At 38.7% G+C, this 24,322-nt stretch overlaps 1 protein-coding gene across 8 annotated transcripts in view; it reads right to left on the bottom strand.

Annotated features, from left to right (window-relative positions):
• Nucleotides 1-249: 249 nt before the first annotated feature.
• Nucleotides 250-24,322, bottom strand: part of ADD3 (adducin 3) — a 123,672-nt gene continuing 99,599 nt past the window's right edge. For 7 of the 8 annotated variants that reach the window (XM_019459390.2, XM_019459392.2, XM_019459389.2 and 4 more), the window contains 13 exons: nt 18,714-18,852; nt 14,844-14,995; nt 13,785-13,865; nt 12,571-12,720; nt 11,999-12,142; nt 11,786-11,884; nt 10,498-10,680; nt 9,382-9,639; nt 7,979-8,098; nt 7,206-7,292; nt 4,794-4,917; nt 3,117-3,212; nt 250-2,484 (listed from right to left, as the gene is read on the bottom strand). In XM_019459390.2, the coding sequence (XP_019314935.2) occupies nt 2,192-2,484; nt 3,117-3,212; nt 4,794-4,917; nt 7,206-7,292; nt 7,979-8,098; nt 9,382-9,639; nt 10,498-10,680; nt 11,786-11,884; nt 11,999-12,142; nt 12,571-12,720; nt 13,785-13,865; nt 14,844-14,995; nt 18,714-18,852 (1,926 nt within the window). In that variant the 3' untranslated portion in view covers nt 250-2,191. The remainder of the gene's footprint in view (nt 2,485-3,116; nt 3,213-4,793; nt 4,918-7,205; nt 7,293-7,978; nt 8,099-9,381; nt 9,640-10,497; nt 10,681-11,785; nt 11,885-11,998; nt 12,143-12,570; nt 12,721-13,784; nt 13,866-14,843; nt 14,996-18,713; nt 18,853-24,322) is intronic. The other variant, XM_019459396.2, reaches the window with a different exon arrangement.

Genomic DNA, 24,322 nt, shown 5'->3' with positions numbered 1-24,322 from the left:
GCCTTACACTATTGAGACAAAATATAGGTCACTTGGGGAACATTTCTTCTAACATGAGAGCTGACATAAGAAGCATTTTTAGATAGTGAATTTTAACTAATTTGAAAATAAATTTACCAGGACATCACTTATTCAGAAGCAACAGTCCTACTCAAAATCTCACCATAGTAAAAAAAAAATTCCACATTCCACAAAGGAATTCAAGCTAAGCAACCACCCCTGAACTGAAAGGTCACGATGCCAAATCCATCTATTTAAAATACTGTTTATTTGTGATTTAACATTAATTAGCATTACATCTAAGAGCAATATCAGATAACATTTATACATTTTCCACAGGACACAGAGGTTCATTGGCTCATTCTTTATGCCAAAGCAAGTAAATAGAGGCATTAGCAAAAGGTGCAAATAGTTCACTGTTGCGTTTAAAAAATATTTATGCACATTGCATTCATTTAAGATATATATATATTTAAAAAGTTATGGAAAAGCATAGTTCACAGGTTACTGTTTCTACATACGTTGTAATACAACATAAATGATGTAGAACATAAAAAAAAAAAATCCTCAAATACAGAAGTAAGCAACTGAAAGTTTCTGCTAAGAGATTAAAACACTGATTCCAGTAGTTAGTGAGATCCAGAATGAAATTTCCAGGCTCCGTTTCAGCTTTGCATCATCGTACACATACAGCCAAACAGAACCAGCTCCAGAACGCACTGTAATGTGTAATGTGATTTTGACACGCCAACTCATCCTCCAGAAACACTTTGGATTATTTTCACCCACTGACCATTTCGGATCATCGATTTTACATTGATTTGTGACATCACTTCGGTGAAGGGGAGAAAACTATATTAGGTCTAGGTTTAAATTTGTATTTACATTAGAAAGAAAGTTAACTGAAATAAGGTGAGAAAATTTTGTAAAAATCAAGAAGTGGTAGGTTTTCTCGTTGGGGGATTAGACCCACTGATTTCTTCTAGTGCTGCTTCTAAAGAGACAGAAGTTAAAAGGAAACCAAGAAATACGATGATTTTGGCAGAGAAGCAGAATTTTAGAAATCTGGGACATGTTCCAAATAAACCTATGCTTCAAATCCTATCGTGACTATGGGTCTTCATCAAACTAGAATTCTTGGCATGACACCGCTTTTGTTCCCTTCATTTTTCACTTTCTCTCTTCCTTTTCATTTGTTTCCCTCATGAGACCATCTTCATTCATTAGCAATACTAAGAGAAAAATACATTATAAGGTTCAAATGTGAATCTAGTTATACCTTGAAATGCTTTAATCTCCTTTAGATACCAAGTGCCTGGATTCTTGAATTAGATTTAAGCATACTTAGTACCAAGCAGCTTCAAATATGCTCTACTGTTATATGATTGGCTAATATGCTTATGATGCTTTTATATTGAATGGTATACAAACATCTCAACATACAAAAATCGTTTTTGCCAGAGTTAAACTAAATAACCCATGTACGTGTACAAAATCCCCTTTGTTGAAAAATAAGGGGCTTTCTCAACTAATAAAAAAGGAAGTTTTCAAAAATTATAGTTTACTAAAATGATTTCTCTTTTTTGGCAAAGAAAGTTACTTCAGGTGAGGAAGTTTTATACTATGAATAAAATTCCAGATGAATCTTTTCTTAAATTTTTTTTTAAAAAAATTCTGTGCCAGTGTATACTAATGCTATAGATTCTTAGAAGCTTTTAAAGCGTTCTGTTAATGCCCACTGAAACAATGGGAACCCAAAAGGTACAGTCAATAATCGTGGTAAAAAATTATAATCTGATTACCCAGTGAAGCAGGTGTCGAGAAATAAAAATTCTCTCACTTGTGCACTGGTATTTCGTTTCCAACAGATATTATGGAGAAGGCCTGAAGTAATTCAGACAGATATCTGTTTGTGGTGAATTATAGTAATACTTCATGAGGGCAGAGCTAACTAAAACTAGCAATTGTTCAAAAATTCAAAACCTTTTTTGGACATACAAAATGAGAGATGAATTTGAAGTTCTTTTCATAATATGTTTTTCTTTTAGTAAAATCCCTTTCCAGTTCTTAAAGTCCAGTTTGCTACATACCCCCAGTCTTCTCTACCACTGCATATTAATCATCAACTTAAGTGTGGTATTTAAATGTGCAATGTCACATTGTAATAATAATAATTATAAAAAGAGTTAAGTTAGGCTTCAACTTTCTCCTTTTTTTTGTTCTTTTTCAGAAAAGAAGGAGTACGGAATTTCTTCTTTTTCTTGGATGGCGATTTTGAAGGGGAGCCTTCAGGTGACAGGACTTCTTCAATTTTTTCTGGAGACTTAATGGTAATCTCGATGTTCTCTATGGTCGTGCTCGTGGTTAATCTACTCACTCGCTTCGCAAGCTCATCTTCAACATCATGCATATCATCCTTGCCATTCACCACCATGACGGGCACCTCCATGGAGATGAAGCTCTTGGAAAATAGCTCATGGTTTTCTACAAAAGGGGAGGGTTGGGTTGTTGTTGTTGTTTTTGGTTATTTTACATAGTTAACACCTTGGCTTTATTTTACAAAACTGAACTGATTTATGTAGCAACGTACTAAGGCATTACTTAAGTTTCAGTAAAGACAAATCATTACCTTAACATACTATGGATCTACTAGCATGAAGCTAGATTTTCTTAACTAGTATAAAGGGGAAGGGGTCAAAGTTGTTAGACCAAAGCATGAAGGCTAGATAAGTCTGGTTTGATGATCTGACAGTTGCATTGTAAATCAAGTCAGTATAAACAAGGAAGACAACATGTATTTTTCTTGAATTTGGCAATCAAAACTGGAAAGATTTCATGCTCCTGATTGGAAGATGTAGGACACACCACTTTTAATTTCACAAATTCTTAAGAACTACCAGTTGCCAAAATCCAGATTAAGGTAAGTCAACACAAACACTGAACAACACTAGCACACCACTTGGTGAAAAAATATATAAAATTATTGGGAGCTTTAGGTAAAATCCATGGCAAACTCATTGCAATCGGGTGTTCAATTTCCTTACGTGAAGACAAACGACAGAGGACAAACTCTTAAGACTAACTCAGTGAACGCTATGGGAAGTTACAGTGAATACCTTCTAATTTTTCAGGGATATTTTGCGGTGACTGAGTTTGAGACTGAATTTGTGAAACAGATGAAGCGTCATCTGAGAGTAATTCCTGCTCAGCATCTGTTGGACGAGAGTTTAGTTAAAAGCCATGCAAAACAAAGAAGCATAAGGTTTCGGGAAGGTTAGTGCATACGTCAAACGCCTGCAGACACATGATAAACTCTTCAGCAGTGAGCTAAGTATACTAACGGCTACCCCACGGATCGATAACTGCGCATTAAGAGGAGGTGAATGTGCGAACACTTCTGACTCCGCTAACAGTAACTTTACATACGTGCTTGGTAAGGAAGCATGGCTACGGACAGCCCAGGCAAATAATACGTAAGCATTTAGCTTTTGCTAGAGTGTTAGAAAACCAAAATATATTGAGCAGCCGGGTGAAAAGAATTAGGACGCCTCACCAATGATGCTGCGTTCATGAGGCAGAATGCCTCCAAATTTTCAAACAATATCCAATTAGTGATTTCTGTCAGAGCAGTATTAGTGAGCTAATTCAGAAAGCCATAATGAATGTGGAAGAAACTATTTATAAAAAAAAAAAAAAAAATAGAAGCTGATGGTTCTAGAGTGCAATATTTGTTACCTGGCATCTTTAGGCTTTCAAAAAATAAGAGATTAAAGAGGGACATTTTACAAAATAGAAAAATAGAGAAAGTCTCTAACCTTAGGTTAGAATAAACAAATCCAATAAATAATATCACTGAGAATATTTAATGTCGTCAGGATGACTCCCTTTTGTGACAAAGGCACTAACACACTGATAAAAACTGTTCCCGGGATGATCCAGATGTCAATTCTTTCCACATGATAGCTAATGTGGACAAACATTTTTAACCATTGGTTCTGTTCTGCTTTGGGAAAAAATTTCAACTGTATGTTGTAGATGCTCTAAAGCAGAGGCTCTTACCCTGGGGTCACAGATTTCTTGTCCCTTACCCTGAATGCCCTCTTTCCCCAAATGTGTATCATACAAAATTAAGCACTCATTTTTCAGATGGTTCATGAACTGTCTGGAGCTTATCCAAAGATGCAAAATCAAGAACCCCTGCTATAAAGAATTTCTTATTCTTGAGAAAAAGGGAGTTAGTATTTAATTAGCTGGGGTTTCATTAACAATTTTTAAACAGAATCCTTACTTAGGGTTCTGAAGTCAGAAAAACTCAACCTCACTACAGTGCCCATGTACTTAATTAAAGAAAGTCACATCAAAATTCTGGCAGTTTTCTTTATATTTTGATTTCAAGATTATATACTGGCACCTTGCGGCACCCAAAAAGTATAAAAGCCACATAATATACGTACTCTGTCATGTTTAAATCTATTACTGTATCTGTATTTATTTTAGTAAAGTAATACTTTACTTATCTGTGGATTTCATTTTACTATGGAAGTTTTTGCTAGTGATCAGATTGCTTTCTGAGAAACACTTTTCTCTACATGGTGACATACGTGAACTACAGTGGCTCTTCGCATTTTAGCTCCACCTACACTCAGTAAGGTCTGGGAGAGATGACAGGGGACCATCGATTGTCAAAGGAACATTTTAAAAAAACAACAACACTGACTGCCTTCTATCATCCAACTCAAGGTGTTCTGCCGTTGGTAGCATGGTTATCAGGCTTAATCTAAAAATGAACGAACCTTCCAGGCCTTGCTGTTTACGCTCGATTGTCTTCTTATACTCTTCCAGCTCGCCTTCTGTGAGATGACTGAAGGGGTTGGGAGGAGCTGGTGGGGCCTGATCGTCATCTTCAAACTGCATGGTCTTGCAAAGAAAAACATCGACAGATCGGAAGCTTATTCTTCAGAACTGGTTAAAAGGGCACAAAACAGAGCTGAGGGCTCCCAGGATGATGGTGGGAGACAGGCTGGAGACTGAAGAATTCTCCAGATAAATTAAACGGCCTCAGATAAAAGAACTACAGATATTGACATTTGGGGACTCCCCAGAGAGACAACCAACCCATCAGCCTACAGTGAAGCTCACCGATTGCCAAGCTCTGCCCACACCCGGAGCATCGGCCTGACTTTTCAGTGTCCCATTCTTAAATATAAACAGACTACCAGGTATTACCTGAGGAAAGCTTCCACCATGGAAGTGAGAGACCAGAACAAGAGAGAACTCAGAAGAAACAAGGACAATAAATGCAGCTGAAGAAAATTTAAAATCGATTCCCTCAGAGCAATAAGAGAAAATACTGTATCCATGAAAGACTAGGATGTTATTTAAAAAACAAACATTCAGGGAATAAGAAGTCTTAAACAATTTTTAAAAATATATCAAAATAGAAAATTAAATAGAAGCATTAGAAAATAAAGTCGAACAAATCTCCCAGAAAGTAGGATAAAAAGACAAAGAAATGGAAAGTGAGAAACAGCATACCCTGACAGAAAAAGAAATTGGGAGGGAAAAAATTATTGAAGAAATACATTTAAAAAATGCCCAGAGGGGCATGTGGGTGGCTTAGTCGGTTAAGCGTCCGACTCTTGGTTTCGGCTCAGGTCATGATCTCATGGTCTGTGAGTTCAAGCCCCAGTCGGGGCTGACAGTGAGAAGCTTGCTTGGGATTCTCTCTCTGCCCCTCCCCTGCTCCCTCTGTCTCTCTAAAATAAATGAATGAATGAGTGAACGAATGAATAAATAAATAAATAAAAATTAAAAAAAAATGCCCAGAACTGAAGAATAGGACTTGGCAGATTGAAAAGGGTTACTAAATGCAGAGAAATACAAAGAAAGACTAAAAGAAACCTACTACAGGGGCTCCTGGGTGGCTAGGTCGGTTAAGTGCCTGACTTCAGCCCAAGTCATGATCTCACGGTTCATGAGTTCGAGCCCTGTGCTGACAGCTCAGAGCCTGAAGCCTGCTTCAGATTTTGTGTCTCCCTCTATCTCTGCCCCTCTCCTGCTTACACTCTGTCTCTCTCTCTCAAAAAATAAATAAAAATTTAAAAAATTAAAAAAAAAGAAACCTACTACAAAGCACAGCATTATAAAATTTCAGAACAGCAGGAATGCAGAAAAGGTGTAAAAGAATAAAAAAGAGCCCTATACAAAGTTACATGAATCGCAGTGCTCTCTTCCTTCTCATCAGTAACAGGGGACAACAGAGTGATGTTTTCCATATTTGTGAGGTAAATGATTTCTAAACTAGAATTCTATGTCTATTATTTAAACATTTCAAGGTAGAATACAGGATTTCAGGCTGTTACCTCCTATGTGTCCTTTCTCAGAAAGCTATTAGAGGATATGCTCAATGATAGAGGGGGAAATCAAGAAACTGGAAGACTCAAGGCAGGAAACAGGAGATAGTACAGAGGCAAGAGGCAGAGGAATCCCCAGGATGAGACTGTGCAGCTGGCCTGAAAGCCACCAGTCCAGATCTGGGCTGGAATGACAGAGCAATGAGAGATTAGCTGTTACCCTTGAACCTTTGTAAAGTAATATTAAGAAGGACTTTATAGTTCTTCCCAAACTTTTAAGCCAATGTACCCAAAACACTAAGCCAATGAAAAACGGAGGCAATTATTAACTCTAGGGGGAGAAAAGTGGTATAAGAAAGGAAATGTAATCATGGGATACTACCTGGCTGAGCAGTAAACATTTAATAATATAAACACCGAAAGCTGGTTTAACAAAGAAATTGTAATACAATCTTTCCCCAACATTTTCTCATCTCTGAAATCTGAACTCATCCAATAATTGATGGCTTCCTACAATTATAATTGTCAGGGTTTTTTCTCTCTTAGGGATCTACAAAATAATGGTACTTCTTGGGAGTTGATGACATAGACTCAAAGTCAGTTGAGGTCTAAAATTGACAGGCGAAGAAAAAGCAGAACAAAGAAGCTCTTCAGAAACATGAAGGTAAATGCTAGAAGAAAGTCCTTGCCCCTGGAAATTGGGAGCTGACGTGACATTTTAAGCGTTGCAATTACTTGACTCTTTAACTTGTGCTTATATTAACATTAGTAAAAATAAATACTCATATTTAAAAAGCAAAGAAATTAGTGTGGCAGATCAAAACCCAAGAGCATGTGGCTTCATGGACTTACAGAAGGGGGCTTGTCCACAACAATTCCAGCAAGCAACTGCGACTGTGGTCCAGCTGTTTTCAAGTCATACCGGTTTTGTTCTCGAATCTGAATCAAAACACAGTAACGAGTTCTTGGGGGCAACTATGCAGACAGATGATTTTTACTCTTTTACTCTCTTTTCCCACAGGCTTGCTCTTTGACCACCCAGAGCCTCTTTCTTCCTGCCTCCACAAAGCCCTCTCCTACCATCCCAACAACTCACATTCATCTCCTCCACTCTTCCTAATGTATGATTTCCTATTGTCTTACGTGGTTGGAGAATTACCTTTTCCACTAACACTAGGGCTCACTTTCACTAATATAGCAGCAGTATGTTTACTACCTCTTCCCCATGGAGCCCGCTTGCCAGTGACTAGCACAGAGTTGGAGGCGTTCAATACAGGCTAACATTATACTGAGTTTCAGGGCGTCTGGTGGCTCAGCTGGTTCAGCGTCTGACTCTTAATTTCAGCTCAGGTCATGATCTTGCGGTTTTATGAGACTGAGCCCCACGTTGAGCTCTGTGCTGACAGTGTGGCGCCTGCTTGGGATTCTCTATCTCCCCCCTCTTTGCCTCTCCCTCACTTGCACATGCACGTTTTCCCTCTCTCAAAATAAATGCACTCATAAAAAAATTACACTGCATTTCAAATTCTTCTGTATTCATACCCCCCAAGCTTGGTATTAATCAGATTTAATCACATAAAACAGTATAAAAATGACTCCCTTGGCCACAGATGACTACATCTTACCTTATTTCTCTTTTCTAGTACCTCATTCGGGTTTGTGTTTAAAGGAACAAACTGATTTGGATCTTCAATTTTGATAGGTGTTCCACTACTAACTTTAGAAGAGTCCTCTGCTCTCAACCACTAAAAAATAAAAAATTTTCTAGAATGAGGCTTTCTGTTAAGGAAATATGGTAGGTTTTTGGTAACTGTTTATTGACTCAAGGAGAGGGAGCACACGCTGCCAATATGTTAAAGAATTTCACTAAGCAGTATTTAGTGGTCAATTACTGTATGTCTCATACTAGTTAGAAAAAGGCTCATGATCAGCACTCACTTAAAAGATGTGATTACTATTTGCATGAATACTCACCTAGATGGCTATTTAAGTTTTCTTAATCTCTTAATCAGAGTCTGATCTCTTATTAACTCACGTTTAGAGCTGTTGCCTGCACTGAAGTTTCATCAGCTGATGATGGCTAAGTCACCAAAAAGGACTCAAGGAATCTCTTCAGATTTAGTTTTCCAGACTTCATTTTTCTATTTTTGGCTGCCAGGAAAGGCCAATCCCCTGACCAGCATTTTACACAGAGGGCAATCTGGTAGTAATCCATAACAGAACTACAGGCATGGAAAAGCCTTATATAATTTTTCTCCTTTATCCCTTATTATATCCTTTAAAGAAGACGAATATTCATCAAGATCAATCATGGCTGGCCATCAGTCTCCACCAATAAAATCAATTCTGGGAAACTTAGGAGTTTAATTATGTTCTTTTACTAGGAGATAAGAAATCTTATAAACTAGGGAAAAACACTTTGATGTCTAGGCACTTCCACAGTGAATGTTACTGATTTATATGAGAAGATGAACCGATTTTGAGTATCTACAGAATATTTGGTGATCAGCACTCTAAAACTAAACCAAATCTGAAGCAAAATGTTGAAAAATACAAGACAATCCATTTCTCACTCTTCAAGATTTTGCCTAAGCATAACTGTGCAGTAATTCATGAAACTCTGGAACCATCACGTGTCGATAACTTTTATGGTTCTGATTCACTGGTACAATATAAACTGCAAAGCAGTACCAAGTAGTGGATTAAGAACTGGGCTCCAGAGTCACTGTATGCATTCAAATCTTGCCTTTACTATTCATAAATGATTAGTTAATCCCTCTGTGCCTCAGTTTTCACATCTATGAAACGGGAGAAAAACCACATCCTCTCCATGTTAAGAGTATTAAATGAGATAATTCATTTAAGTCAGAGAAAACAAAGTATCTTGTACAAAGTTTATACCTGATAAATGACAGGTTAGTATTGTTATATTCAGCTTTCCCAACATTTTTAACATAGAACATTCAATTCATATAAGTAACTAGGCAAAATATTTAGTAGAGGCAAACCACATAAAATAGCAACATACTGTGATTTTGGTCCTGGGACTGGTTTCCCCATTCCGAGACTCCTCAGGCACATTCACTTTCATGTAAGTATTTGGTGAGTTCAGCCATCTTGTTTTTTCACGCTGCTGTCTCTGTGCCATGTATTTGAGAGGAGAGAGTGGCACTGTGTCATCCTCAAAGGAAAAAGCGGTCACAGTTGCTGGGATTTCCACATCACTCTTGTGCCTAGGCTTCTCTCGAATGAGAGGATGCCTATAAGCATAGCCTGTTCTATACCCCTAAGGGAGCAAAAAAACCACATTTGAAATGATCAAACATGCACCAAACACAGCATTTGGACTCTTAATTCTTTAAACAAGTGATCAGAAAGACTCCTTTGTTGAAAAACAAAGACGAAAATATCTGTCAAACCTCACGTAACCTACATTTATAACACTAGGGTTGATATTAAGCAAATTTCAAGATCTGGTGAAAACAGATTCCAGTTGACAATGTGATTTCCACTCACACAACTGTTCCTGACAAAGGTAATTTCAAAACTGCTGACCAGAAAATTTTCCTAGCTATTTTCCAGCTTTCTGGAAGCCAAATCTCAGTGCTCATTTAAATCTTTGTTCCTCAGTCTCAAGGCAATCTTCTTCTGACCCTTAGTGGAAGAGGGTAAAATCTAAAGTAAGATGACACTTAAATAAATAAATGTAAACAAAAAAACAAAAAGAAAGAAAGAAAAAAAAAAGGGGCGCCTGGGTGGCTCAGTCGGTTAAGCGTCCGACTTCAGCTCAGGTCACGATCTCGCAGCTCGTGAGTTGGAGCCCCGCATCAGGCTCTGTGCTGACAGCTCGGAGCCTGGAGCCTGCTTCGGATTCTGTGTCTCCCTCTCTCTCTGCCCCTCCCCCACTTGTGCCCTGTCTCACTCTATCAAAAATAAATGTAAAAAATAAAATAAATAAAGATGACATTTGCATGTTTCACTGTTTGATTCTTAAAAATGTGGTAAAATTACACTGGAATGCCTCCCCAAGGTCCAACTCAGCTCCCAGAGGTATAAGCATGTTCCCAGACCAAAGGGAGATGGAAGCGTTTGCTCTTGAATCTGCAGACATGAAATCCAAGTTTACGTTCAATTTTTCACCTACCAAATTATCCAGAGTCCTCATCAGCCCTTCAAACTCAATCTCGCCAACCTTCCATTTTTGATGGGAGCCCATATTCACTCCTCCTCCTCCGGCTGTTGCTATAGCATGAGTGAAAGATTTATACTTCTGAAGATCCAGCACAAGCAGATTGTCTACTCCACCTGCCCCTGCTAATGCCTGCACCTGTAATTGATGGCAAAATATAGAGGCACAAGACTGTAAAAGATTATAATGAATATTTTACCTTTAAAAAGGCAGGATTTCAATTCAGCAAATACCTATAACTTGTCCAGGCTCCTAACAACAGGAATAAGGCAATACACTTGTAAAAATGGGCAGCTGAAGTATCTTTTCCATTGATCTGAAAAAGATACCTTCCAGGATTCTGATCCTCCCTGATGGAAAACGCATTTAGAGCCATTCCTTTTAACATATTTCAAGAAACTGAATTCTCTTGCCAAATTTTAAAGTTATCTTGCAGTTTTCCCTTGGCTATCCTTTTTTTTTTTTTTTTTTGCTGAAAGTTATAATTTTAAAGGAATATAGACACTACACTGTGAAGTTAAGGATATTTAGGCAGAAGCAGCTCATTATCTTAATTTCATCAAGCTTTTCACAGCTTCGTTTAAGAAGGGACTGCTAGAGCAACAAAAAAAAAAGTTGGTTGTTAGACATTAAAACTGACAGAAAAGATTTTTCCCCTTTATTGTGGCCCTCTAATAAATTAAGATTATTACCATTTGCTTCAAGAGAATCTTCTTGAAGAGGGAAATTAGGTCTGTTAAAAATACATTCAGCTTCTCTGAGGAAAAAAGTAGTTAATAAATAGCCAACCTATTATAATAAGGTTGAGGCTGTGAAATTGTTGGAAACTGCAGGCGTTCATAAAACTTCTGGCCCTGCTCCTTGCGCTTTTTATAAAAGTGGCTACATCTGATCTTTGATGACGGACGGTTGCCTCTGTTTCTAATTAGTGTGACCACAACCACTACAGGGTAAAAACAGAGACAATTACAATTAAGCAGGATTATGGGGAAAACGATGTTTATGAGGCTCTCAGATTTGTGTGTGTGCGTCTGTATGTGAATTTTAATTTTTTCCTCTTTTCAATTCAAGAGATAGCTGAGTTGACCCTTTTTATTCAAGTAATATTCAAGCAGATCTCTTAAAAGACAAAGCAAAAAGCCACCAACCAATAGGACTTTGAAAATAAATAACACAAAACCCAGTACAACAAGCAAATCGCAAACAATAAAAAACAAGTGTGTGGGGGGATAATTTTTCCTACCTGAATCTCACAGGCTATCTGCACATTAAATATATAATGAAAAGCCTCCTCAATCGTTTCTCCAAGGGCTACCACACCATGATTTCTGAGTACCAGCACCTAAAATAGAATCACAAAGCAATCACTTTAAAATAACTGGCATAGCTCACACTGTTTTTCATCAACAGCAACAGCAACAAAAATAGCTCCTTCGATAGGAACTCTACTGCATACCTTACAACTTGGCCCCAGAACTTTCTGTAGTTGAATTCTCTCCTCCTGTTCATCAAGTGACCCTTGGTAGTCATAATAGGCGACGTCTCCCAGGAAGAGGGACTCTTGAGAAATTGGAAGGATCCCACACTTCATGGAGGATACCTATTTGATTGGGCCCATGTTAAAAGAACATATTTAGTTACTAGTTACACTCTCCTAAGAACCGGATTCTTTAGTCAGCTCAGGAAGCACTGGCCTAATTCACTGAGTCCACCATTCCAACCCCTCTCTCACTTTAGCTCTTCACTTCTTCCAGAAAGAAAAAACAACAACAAAAAAAAAGGACTTAGGGGATAGAACTCAGTTTAAACGTTGTGCCAAATATTATGAAAGAAACTCTACTCCAAAGAGCTCAGCACCCAATTATTAGCTGATTACTGAAAAATGCAAATGCTATCTCTCTAGTTGTTTCCTACGATGTCAGCATTTGGTCCAAAGGAAATTTTGCTTTCTGGGTATGCAGAGGATTAATATTTTCAGTATACTACACTTCCCAGAGTCATTGCTGGTTTTAGCCTTCAGCAACTTACAGCTGCTGTTGCCAGGGTATGGATGTGTATCACACACTTAACATCAGGACGTGTTGAATAGATCGCAGCATGGGGACTGAAGCCTGTGTGGTCAATTTTCAGGTTAGTACTTCCCTGATCAACCACTTCTCCTATGATATTGACTTTCACCTGGAAAAAATCAGAGAGACATATTTAATTGGTACACATGTATCAAAGTTTGCCTGTGATCCACAAACCAAACCAGGGGAGGGGGCCAACTTTTTTTTGTCAAAGGCCAAATAGTCAATATTTTAGACTTTGTGGGCCCCTGATGCAACTACCCAACTCTGCCACTTTATGTAGAGCCACTCAGAACTGTAGAAGAATGGGTGTGGCTTTGTTCCCATAAAACTTTATTTATAAAAACAGGCAGTCGGAAACAAAATTTCGATTTAGTAAGAAGCAGTTTCCAAAAAACCAAGTAACTTAAACTCTTCACTAAAGGTCTGAACAAGTCCAGTGTTTACTGAATTGGCTGGAAAATTTCCACTTGCTGACACTGTAGCACCCAGAACCAATGGAGTTCCTGTCATCCCAGAGGCCAATGACAGTGCCTAGGAGTACAATCATGGAAAAATAAAATGCCACACAGTCATCCAGCCCCTCTGCTCACACCAACTGAACTTTATTGAAATCTATTTATAAAATACACATAGACTTTGTGTTTTTTAAAAGTTCCAGAGTGTACAGGGTGGAAAAAAAGTCAAAGGATTCCCTCCAAAACATGGATAGTTCACTGATAAGACCAACTTATTTATGAGTCTCTTCAACCACCTTGTTTTTCTTGACCCTGAAAGCTTTTCTTAAAAATCAACCTAAGTTGGGGTGCCTGGGTGGCTGGCTCAGTTAAGCGTCCGACTTCAGCTCAAGTCATGATCTCACGGTTCGTAAATTCGAGCCCCACTTTGGGCTCTGTGCTGACAGCTCAGAGCCTGGAGCCTGCTTCGGATTCTGTGTCTCCCTCTCTCTCTGCTGCTCCCCCGCTCAGGCTCTGTCTCTCTTTCAAAAACAAATAAAGGCTAAAAAAAATTTTTTTTTTTAAATCAACACAACTTTCCAAATTCTTTCCTGTTCACTAAGCAAATGTTTTTTCCATCCATACCTTTTCTTGTTCTGTCCCATACTAAAAGCTGAAAACTGTTAGAAAAGCACAAAGAAGCACAGAAAAAGTAACATAGAAATGAAAATTATACCAAATTGGAGGCTGTGGCTTCAGAAAAAGACAGGCCTCTAGGAATTATTATTATGTGGTCTTGCTCCTTACTTATTCTTACCTGGGAGAAAGAAAAACAAACAAACAAACAATAGGCAATTACTACGAGGTCGTTCATATTTTGCAGTGTAAACACGACTAGAAATATATTTGTAGTGAATAACTGTAAGAGATCTGGGAGGGTGGGGAAAGCAACAAAGTAGAAATTAAAGGTATGCAATGGGAAACTTTCAATGAAAAGTTTTCTTCCCTCAATACTCAAGCACTTGCTAAAAATTTCTGCCATTAGTTTCTCATTTACTGGACTTCCGTAAAGCTTTATCCCGGGAGCTCTAAGGTTGCTTAGGGTCAGCTACATTCATGAGAAAATATTAACTGAATGTGGTAATGACTATAATCTTGATTTACAACATGGAAATGAAGGGGAAAGGGGCAAAGGAAAGAGAAGTCTTCCTGGGAAGGCAGGAAGGAAGTGGAGACGGAAGGGGAAACATAGGAGAGGCTGCAGGGGGTGGGGGGGTGGGGTGGGGAAGAACTCTGGGAAGACAGCACCTAGCACTGGCACCACTTCCATTACAGTCTTTTCATACTTTTTTGCTTCCAAATATTGTCTGGTTTCCACGTGTGACAACATGAAAACACAGATGATAATGAACGGAAAAAATACACTTAAAGAGAATAAAGACCAGAGAGGAAACGTCCCAGGCCTCCTCTACTTTGCCTGCCCCAAGCGCTTTTCAGTGACCCTCATGCTCAGACAGAATTAACACAGAGAAAACTGTGCCAGGAGGATTTCTTCTCAGATGGTTTTTGCAACTGGTTTGAACGAAAAGGACAACACAGACGGTAAATGAAAGAGAAAGTGAGGTTAACCACAGCCTCTCCTTTGGAGAGGTTTAAATCAGCATTAGGTTGTAACCCAGCATGCTAGGTTCAGAAAATGAAGACTGATCAGACTTAGGAGTCAAGGGGAGAAGAGTACACAGTTGCCTTCTAGTTGGGATTTTTTCAAAAAGGAATTGAAAGCCAAAGAACTCACGGAGATATAGGTGTTTGCCAGGTGTGCCCATCCAAACAAGTCCACGAGTCTATACAGGCTGGCAAGCTTACAGCGAGTAAGTTTCTCTCCCTTCACGTAGGAGGATGTATCTGCCCCAGGGAGGTCATTGATAGGTGTGACCATGCCGAGACCTAAAAGGAGAAGGTGTGGACAGAGACTGCTGTCAAGTCAAGCACTGCTGCACCTGGAAGCAGCCGGAGTCTGGGAGTGTCCCAGCCTTGTAAATTCGGATGTGAAACTTATCAGCCCGCACAATGTTTCATTAGCTTATCTTCCTTTGGAGAAAGGCGCATCAGCAATCTTCTCTGCTGTTTCGTCTAGTACTGTACTTGTGGGGGAGGGACTTGGTAGGGAGTCAGGTTCACACCACTGGGGGGAAATGGTCACGTGATCCCAAAGGTGAAAGTGTTCTTAATCCTGAGGTTATTGCTAACTTTATGATGAAAAGATCCCAACGGAAAGCTACTTTTCTAATAGCCCTTTTGACTTTTAGTCAAACAAAAATTATTTAAAATGGAAAAGAATGCATTCAAACCACAATGTGCCTTCTGCCATGACTAAGCAACAAAACCTAGTTTTGCTTGGGTTTTAATGACCCAATTGCTAACTTTCGATGTGATCAAGTTCCACTTTTTCTTAGTCTTTGTTCTCCTTGACACCATTTACCACGTCTTCCCTACAATTCTTCTACAGGCCTGTGTGGTATCATCTGGATCTCTTGTTCCCCTTTCACCTGCTGCTTCTTTCTCCTTCGACAAGTTCTCTTCCCTTTCTCCCGTCTGTGGCTCCTTCCTGAAGCTCAACCCTCCCCTACACTCCTCTCTCACGTTCCTTTTCCCCATGAAAACGCTAGACTCAGACACCCTGGTCTTTACCTGTGAGCAGGCCCTCCTGCCCACCCTTCAGCCTGCTGCTTCTAACTGCTTGACACAGTAACAGTCAAGTTAAAAGAGTAGAAAAGTGATTTTATCTCCCTGCTTTTTCCTACCTTCTCACTTCTCCTCAGTCTTCTGATACTGATGGTACTACAATTCCCACAGGATCAACGTAACCTGTCCTGGGCGACCAGACGTAATTCATCACCACGTTCCACCACTCTCTTCTTTATGAGTTCCCTCATTCTCCATCCTTGAGTTCAGGCCTCATCTCACATGTAAGCCTTCTCATTCTTGTCCTTGCCTTTGGCCCCTCTCTTTATAAATCCATTCCACATAAAGTCATCAGATTGAGTTTGTAAAGGAACACGGTTAGCCTCACTACTCCCCTGCTCAAAATTTTGCAGAAGCCCCAGACCTGAAGGCCTACAAGATATTCATGTAAGTGCATAAACCAGGCCTGGTGCAGCCCGTAGGCCGCTAGAGATAACACAGGCCTGGGATGAAGGGGCAGCTATAACTTCACAATCAGCTGCTACCGTGTGAGAATCTGAGTTCAGGGCTATCAGAAAGGTTCAACTTTAAACTTGGGCCCCAAGTCAATACTGTAATGTGAGATCTACTTGTGAAATGTTGTGAACTAATTCAAAGAAATAGTTTCAATATGTAAGCCATTATGAAACAATATAATTTCTAACAAAATTTCAGAGTCAGCCATTTAATCGATCTCCCGCTTTCCCCGCCAACTTTAACTTCCACTTTCGACAACATAAATTTTCCAGCCAAACTGGCTGATTTGTACTCCCTGACCTCTGAGCTGTGAGACACAGCTTTCCCGCTGCCATGCCTTTGTACATTGCAGCCAGCAACCTTAGCGGCTCCCCCTTCCTGCTGGGGTATCTAGGACACACACAGGATAGCTCCTCTTATTATTTTGGTCTTCCTGGACCAGTCTTCCTCTTCTAACTTCCGAAATTTTCTCTTTAGACCCTTTTCTTCTCTGCCTATACCCTCTTGTATGATTTAATCTACACACACGGCCCTGATGAATACTTATCCGTGTCCATCTGCCAAGTCACTCTCTTAGGCTCTAGGAGTGTTTTTCCAACTGCTACAAGGTCTTGGCAACTCTGGGTAACCCTGGCATGCCTGAAGTTGAACTTCTTCCATTTCCCACGCCAAAGAGATCCCCAACTCTGGACATTCCTATTTCTGTCTACTAATAATACCATGAAATTCTCAGTTAATTCTTCACACAGAAACTATACAGGTCTTTCTACATCACCCTTCTGCTTAAATGGCTTTTCAAAATTAGAATAGAATCCAAACTTCCAACCCTGGCTGCAAAGCCCTACATAATTCAGCCTCTCTGCTTGTTTCTGATCTCACTTTGTTCTACTGGTTTCCCCCAAAACCATGTTCCAGACCATAACCTTTAATTTTTGTTCCTTGAAGAGACCACCAAATTCATTCTCCTCTTATTTCCATCTGACACTTGTACTTGTCCCTTCTACTTGGACTGTTTTCTCTCAATCTTCGTATGGTTTGCTCCTTCTTGTCATTCAGATTTCAGTTTCAGTGTCCCCTCCTCAGAGAGATTCTCTCTGATCACCTAATCTAGTCACCTAGCTCCTCCTATCAAATCACTATCTATTAATTATCTGCATAGCACTTATCAACTGACCATTTTCTGTCTCCACAAGGACAGGAATCTTGTCTCTCTTGTTTATCAGTGTTATCTCCTATCTCTAACAGGGTGCTTGGAACATAATAGATACTCAATATTATAGAAAAAGCAAAAAAAAACCCCAAACAAACAAGCGCAACCTTTCAATTTTTCTGTTTCTTCTAATAGAATGTTTCTTCCAAGATAGAGGAGTGATTTTGTAACTCATAGTTCTTCTCCCCCACTATCTACACCATCTCCTCACATCAAACTGTTACTAAGTCATCTCTACTCTTCCTTAGTTATGCCTTTCTCGTATCTCTTCCTTTTTGTACTCACACTACTATTTTAGTTCAAGCACGTATACCTCACATTGGGACCCTTTCAAAGATTCTTTAACCAGTATATATGTGCCGACACATGGTCCGCTTTGAGTTCTACAAACATACCTTAACCCAGCATGTTTTCAACATCAGGTCTCAATTGTTATGCCATTCCTCTATTTGGAAAGTACTTGCATTTACTGACTCTTACTTATAAATCTATAACCAAACAAAACCAAACCAAAACCAAAGGCAGGCAGAAATGAAGGAAGAGAAGGAAAACAAAAGAAAAGAAAAAAGAGGAAAAGAAAATCCCTTAATGCTGATATGACGTCTCATCCCTTGACTCGGACCCGAAGCAGTCCCTGACATTACCTTCTGGCACTCTGCACCTGTCCTGGTATTGCAGGGAGTTCTGGACATATCTTGCTGATGTATAAAGTGCTTAGTGTTCAGCTCACCAAACTGGTGCTCTTACTAAAGAGTTGTTAAATGTAAAAATATCTTAACCCCTCTTTTACACCAAATTCTAACCACTCCATCTTATAAAGCCTGGTTAGCTCAGGCCTCTCTTTTTTCAGAGTTTTCTCAGTCCACTTCAACCAATAATCAATCTCAACTCTCAGTTCATAGTATGATGACTTATAAAAGGCCATTAGACAATTTCTTACGAACTGCTTTGTAATGTTTTACAGTTATCTTTCAGTTTTAATTTTTTTTTTGCATTCATGGTAGGTCTCCTCAACTAAAATTACGCATTTATGTAGGACAGGGCCCATGTCTTGTAACTATTTTACAACCTCACAAAGTCTAGTAAATGCCCGGTTGATAACAAAAGGTAAGAGAGTTTAACACTATATTACTCTTAAGTATTAGATGTTATAAACTTAAGGACTGAACCAGAGTAGAACATGCTGCTAGAGATGTGCCATGTTCAAAGTAGAGATAAAATTATAATTTTTTAAACTTTTCGAAACTGACGTACTGAGAGGAGGTGAAGTAAAGCCCGAGAAAGAATTGGTCGTGATGTAATCTGCGATCTGCTGTAATGCCAGCAATCCAGTTGGGTTGTGGCCTTTCTTCATCTGTTCTTGGATAAGGCATTCCAGATCTTCCCGAAAGGCCTGTAACACACAAAAATGACCACTGAGCTCATACATCTCACTTGGAGCAGAACAAACCAAACATAACTTTCTCTGTAATCAATCTTTTTCTCATCCCTCTTTTGAATACGGTTTCATGTATACAATTTTGAAACAAATATAAAACATAAAATAATAAAACAGTGGAAGAAGGAGGCAAGAAGCTTGCCTTCAGGGGAGGAAAAAAATCGTTAGAAAGTCTTACTCTCAAAGAAAACGAGCTATCATCTACAATAGACAGATATATATAAAGCAACTCTGTTAACAATATGGAACTAGAGTACCAAGTACAGACTGATGCAAAAAGAGAGCCATTCCTTGCCGAGTGGCCTCATTACCTAGGTTGGGCTAGAGTCCCTATTTGGATGGGGCAAGACTCTGACTACAGACTGACTCACAGAAATCTTCACTAAGACATACTACGTACATCACGGCTTCCATTTTAAGAATTCCGCGGCAATTCCCTTAACTCTATGAAGACTGAAAGCAAACTGATAAGAGCTGAGAACTGTTTACTCCCCTTCTGCAACACTGTGCTAAAGAAAGGACATTTTCCCCCAACTTTGGGTACTATATGTTCCTGTTCTGGAATTCTGCTATATCTCTTGGGGGCATATGTGTATGTGTCAGAAACAGTGTTCATGTCAGTAAAAATTCTGAACATTAAGAGAAATTTTCTGTTCGAATAACCCTTAAGTTGCTAATATGATTCATCATTTGAAACCTCTCTCAATCCTTTACATTACTTGAAATAGCTCATTTTTTATTTCCATAACACCTAACCAATACTTATTTTATTAAATTCATTTGTTTTCTTGCTCAAACCTTTTCCCATTCATTTTAAATACAAAAGCTCTTGCAATGTAAGTCCTCTAAACCTTGCTTTTGGTTACATATGAGACAGAATCTCTGCCAGAAATTAAGTTCAATTTTTAACCACTTCACCTAAGAGGGAGAAGGCAGAAAACTGCTCCGGAATCACAACCTCCAAGAAGAGTCCATACAAACACCTTGGAGATCACTGGAGAAATCTTTTTCAGAAGGGTGAATTTCCTTTCAGTCACCAACAGTAGCCTTCCTTATAAGGCTGAGAATAAGATCTCCTGGAGTCCCTGCTTAGATGTAGACTTGCATCGTGGATGACCGAATGATTCAGATTTTCAGAAAGGACTTCTTAAAAAAAAAAAAAAAAAAAAAAAAAAAAAAAAAAAAGGCATAGGAGCCCATGATGGAAGGAGAAATGTGGTTTGAGGCTATGAGGTAGTAAATATTAGGACCAGTCCCGACTCAATGCTTGTGTTGCTTTTAGAGAAACAGTTGAGAGGCATCCATGATCTGAATTGAAAGAGCTGAGTGCGAAAAAATATAATCTTGGGAGTTCAATCATGGGGCACCACGGAACACCCTAAGTGAGCTTAGCACAGGAAGAGGGGGAGGGAGGTCACCTTTCCCTGATGCCCCAGAGTGGCCTGTGCAGACATCTGTGTCAACAGTGAACCTGCATCTCCTGTTGGACAGGGTAAGACTCGTTTTCAACACCACTACCATGTGTGGGCAGGAAGGCACAGTGGCCGAGGTGGACTGAAGAGACTTTAGCATGAGTCACATGTGCACATGAAGACATACGTACACGCCACATCTTGGATATAGAAGTCACTGGTGAACCCTTTTGCACCGTGTAAGCCACTGAGGTTCTTGGGACAACTTAGAGGAGAACAGAAATTCCAAGAGGAAGATACTGTACTTTCTGCTAATACAGCAGGTGAATGTTTAAGAGACTAATTTAAAAACTAGTAGTGACCATATTTGAATTCTGAGTTCATGGAGCAGTTTATACCAGTTAAACATGGCTTTTCTTTTACAAATTTGAGGGCTTTTAAATGTAAATCGTTAGCACAATTATAAAAATTCTAAACATCTGGGGTGCCTGGGTGGCTCAGTTGGTTTGAGTGCCCAACTTCGGCCCAGGTCATGATCTCAGGGTTGAGTTCGAGTCCCACGTTGGACTTGCTGCTGTCAGTGCAGAGCTCACTTCAGATCATCTGTCCCCCTCTCTCTCTGCCCTTCCCCTGCTTGTGCACTCTCAAAAAATAAACAAACATTAAAAAAATTCTAAACATCTAAATCCATTGACTGTACCTCGCTCATTTAAAAATATGACTTAAACCAGAGACACTATCCTATAAAATATCCTCTACAAAGACACATTACATTGATCAGAAAACTCCATTAATACATTTCTACGACTTAGTGAACATAAAATGGTTGTGAGCTATATATAAGATGGATGGACACTTTCATACAGATGAGTAACATGAGTATTTTACCATATTTAAGGCTGGATGAGAAAGAATCTTTCAGATACACTCATTTATCTTTTATAAACTACAGAAAACTTCTGGACACCTGGCAAAGGGCCAATCTGCTCTTTTGAAACTATCTTTCCTTCAAAACCAAATTCTATTTAAACTTTCTTCAGCTGAAAGCAGCTATAACCAATATTCATTCAGTAAAAAAAAAAAACAAAAAACAAACAAAAAACCTGATGATACCTACTATGTGTATCACTCATTATTTACATTGCAATAACTTACTGAGAAATGGGAATATTTTATTGAATGCCCCTCCTCATGTTGCTCCAGCAAGAATTTAAGGCAGATTCTAGAGATCAAAATTATTAAAAAAATAAATACAGGTTAGATAAATTAAGCTAAAGAGAAGAAATTAGTATAAGGAGGTTAGTGAGAGCCAGCAATGAGATTAAGATACAAAGTGCATGTTATAAAACTGTAGGCATTTGCTACAGTTGGCCTAAGCCAACATGAATTAATTAAGATAATCTGCTCAGTATGATTTATAATGGCTTTAAGATTAAAAACCAACCAGTTGCTCAAGAGAATCACAACTATTTATGAGCTGATGAGACGTTTCTGCTGAGTGGGATGAAAAAGCTAAATAAGAAAGGTTGAAAAATTTGTCCAAGGCAGTGAATGTTAAAGGCAAGAACTCAGGTCAAATGCTATTTTCACTAGTGAAAATGCTTTTACCACTTCCATACATCCCACAATACGGTGGGCACAATCCTAAAGCTTTGGGATGATCCATGGTATCATAAGGGGATGTGTAAGCCCTTCTAAAATCAATTCAGAGAAAAATATGAATTTAGTTTCCACAAAGTGCAGGAAAATAATTTTCAAAGTAAGTGAAATTGCCCTAACGTTTTTATATAGTTGAAAGAGCTTCAGCGGATAAGAAATCTTCTATTACAAAAGATTTAATGTTTTTGGTCATGAACATTTATAACTCATTTTTAATGTTTCAAATATATTTGGAGTATTATTCAGATAATTACCTCAGTCGTAAGACAGTATAAAAATTAATGATAAAATTTCAGCTGGTTTTAAAAATTTATCTATAAACATGTTAAGCTTTAAAATACTGTATTCAAAGAATAAAAACTTTATTTATCTTTACGATGACAGTTAACCATATTCTGAAATCCAATGTTAATAAAATAACCCTTTATAGTTATTCATTTGAATCTCACAACAAAGTCCTGAGATAGGCAGTGATTTGCTCAAGGCTGCACAGCTAACAAGTAAATGGAGTAAAGGTTGAAATCTGTAACTCTCAGGTGGGCACAGGATCTTTCTGTAATTTTATGGGAGATGGGTTGTATCACTGAAACCAAATACAACTAATAAGGCAGCAGGCATGTTGTGATCAGAAATACAGAGTAAACCTCTTAGGCTAGATTAGGGCATTAGGTTGTACTGAAATAGCAAAAAAATTACATAGCAGCAGATTATGATGGTCCTCAAGTACCAAAATACTTGCCCTCTTACAGCTGGAAATTTTTCCATCAAAGCAGAATGAAAAACTAACTTATACACAGGGCAGCAAGGTCACATGCTTGGCTTCTGAAGTCAGATTAAACCAACAATTCCCTAGAGCGTCCACCAGAGAAGAGTCAGGGTAAAAGACAAACAACACATGCACAAACCACAGCATAAACCGTGTCTTCCATCTTAGAGATAGAAGAGCAGAGAAGAGGAAGTAGTGGGAGTTGTTGCACCTTGAATGCATGAATCCGTGAACATAATAAACCTGACTGCCATCAGGAGGACAGATTCTCTGAGACCTTTAAAACCCAAAATACGGTCTAAAGAATTATAATTATATAATCTTCAAAGTGTTGCCATAAAGTGCTTTAAATCAGCAATACTGTATATAAGTCATGTATACAATTTTCACAAAAATGCTTGCCTACTATGGGCTAGGCTCTGCACAACTTGCTTTTATGTTATTTCATTTAATTGTCACAACAACTCCATGAGGTCCATTTTACCAACAAGGAAACTGAAGCTCAAGTTAAGTGAGTTTCCTAGGCCACGCAGCTAATAGGTGGTGGCGAACCCAGATGCAAAGCAAGCACTGTGTGCATATATATGTACATATCAAAACATTTGTTATAAACAGATCAGAACTGGAAATGATGAGAAAATAGGCTGACTCCTTATAGGTCAAGCAGTCTGGTACTCCAGGATCTCTATAATTCATCATGCAACTTTTTGGGTGTACCTACCGTTACTACCTTGTGCTCTGATTTAGCCTATGAGGTTTGCGCATCACTCTATGATCACACCGTACTTTTCTATCCCTGTGCACTCTGTTTCATCAAAGGGAAATGCTGGTTTCTGCTGTTCCTCTACCTAATCAGTTCTTACCCTTTATCTAACACTTGTCTTAAATGTGATCTTCCTGAAGTCTCTCCTTTAATCACCCCAATTAGGTGGGATCTCCATTTTCTTCTCTTCCCACCCAACTCTAATTCTTTTAACATTTGCCTTTACTATTCTTAGGATACCTATCATAGGTCTGTGGTTTACTTTTCCCACTCTACCACACTATGATATCTGATGGTTGAAGCTGTTGTCTTTCACATTCCTGGAGTCTCCCTGAGTGTCTAGTTCAGTGCTCAATTAATAAAATAGTGAGAGTGTTTTCCTTTCCTAGAATATAAGGAAAGAAAGTAAAGAATCTGATCTTAATCTTAATTGAGTTAATGATAGTAAAATCCATTTCACAGGTTTTTAGCATTAGAATCTGAAGATCTAAAAAAGTCTTGAAAGTTTGTTACTTGAGGGGCGCCTAGGTAACTCAATTGGTTAAGCATCTGACTCTTGATTTCAGCTCAGATCATGATCTCAAAGTTCGTGGGACAGAGCCCTGCATCGGGCTCTGTGCTGACAGCCCCAGAGCCTGCTTGGGATTCTCTCTCTACCTCTCTCTCTGCCCCTCCCCCCTTCCTCAAAATCAGTAAACATTAAAAAAAAAAAGTCCATTATTTGAATGAGAAATTCCTCTTGTGTAATTAGGTCTGTCCATCATAGAATGGGAGAAATTCATCTATTTTTTAAAAATAAGAAATGAATCTTCACTGAACATTATA

This window comes from Panthera pardus, unplaced genomic scaffold (genome assembly GCF_024362965.1).
Source record: "Panthera pardus isolate Hobbes unplaced genomic scaffold, ASM2436296v1 HiC_scaffold_22, whole genome shotgun sequence".
In the NCBI taxonomy this organism is placed as follows: Eukaryota; Metazoa; Chordata; class Mammalia; order Carnivora; family Felidae; genus Panthera; species Panthera pardus.
The sequence above is the reverse complement of the archived record's forward strand: the minus strand, read 5'-3'. Positions and strand labels throughout refer to the sequence as shown.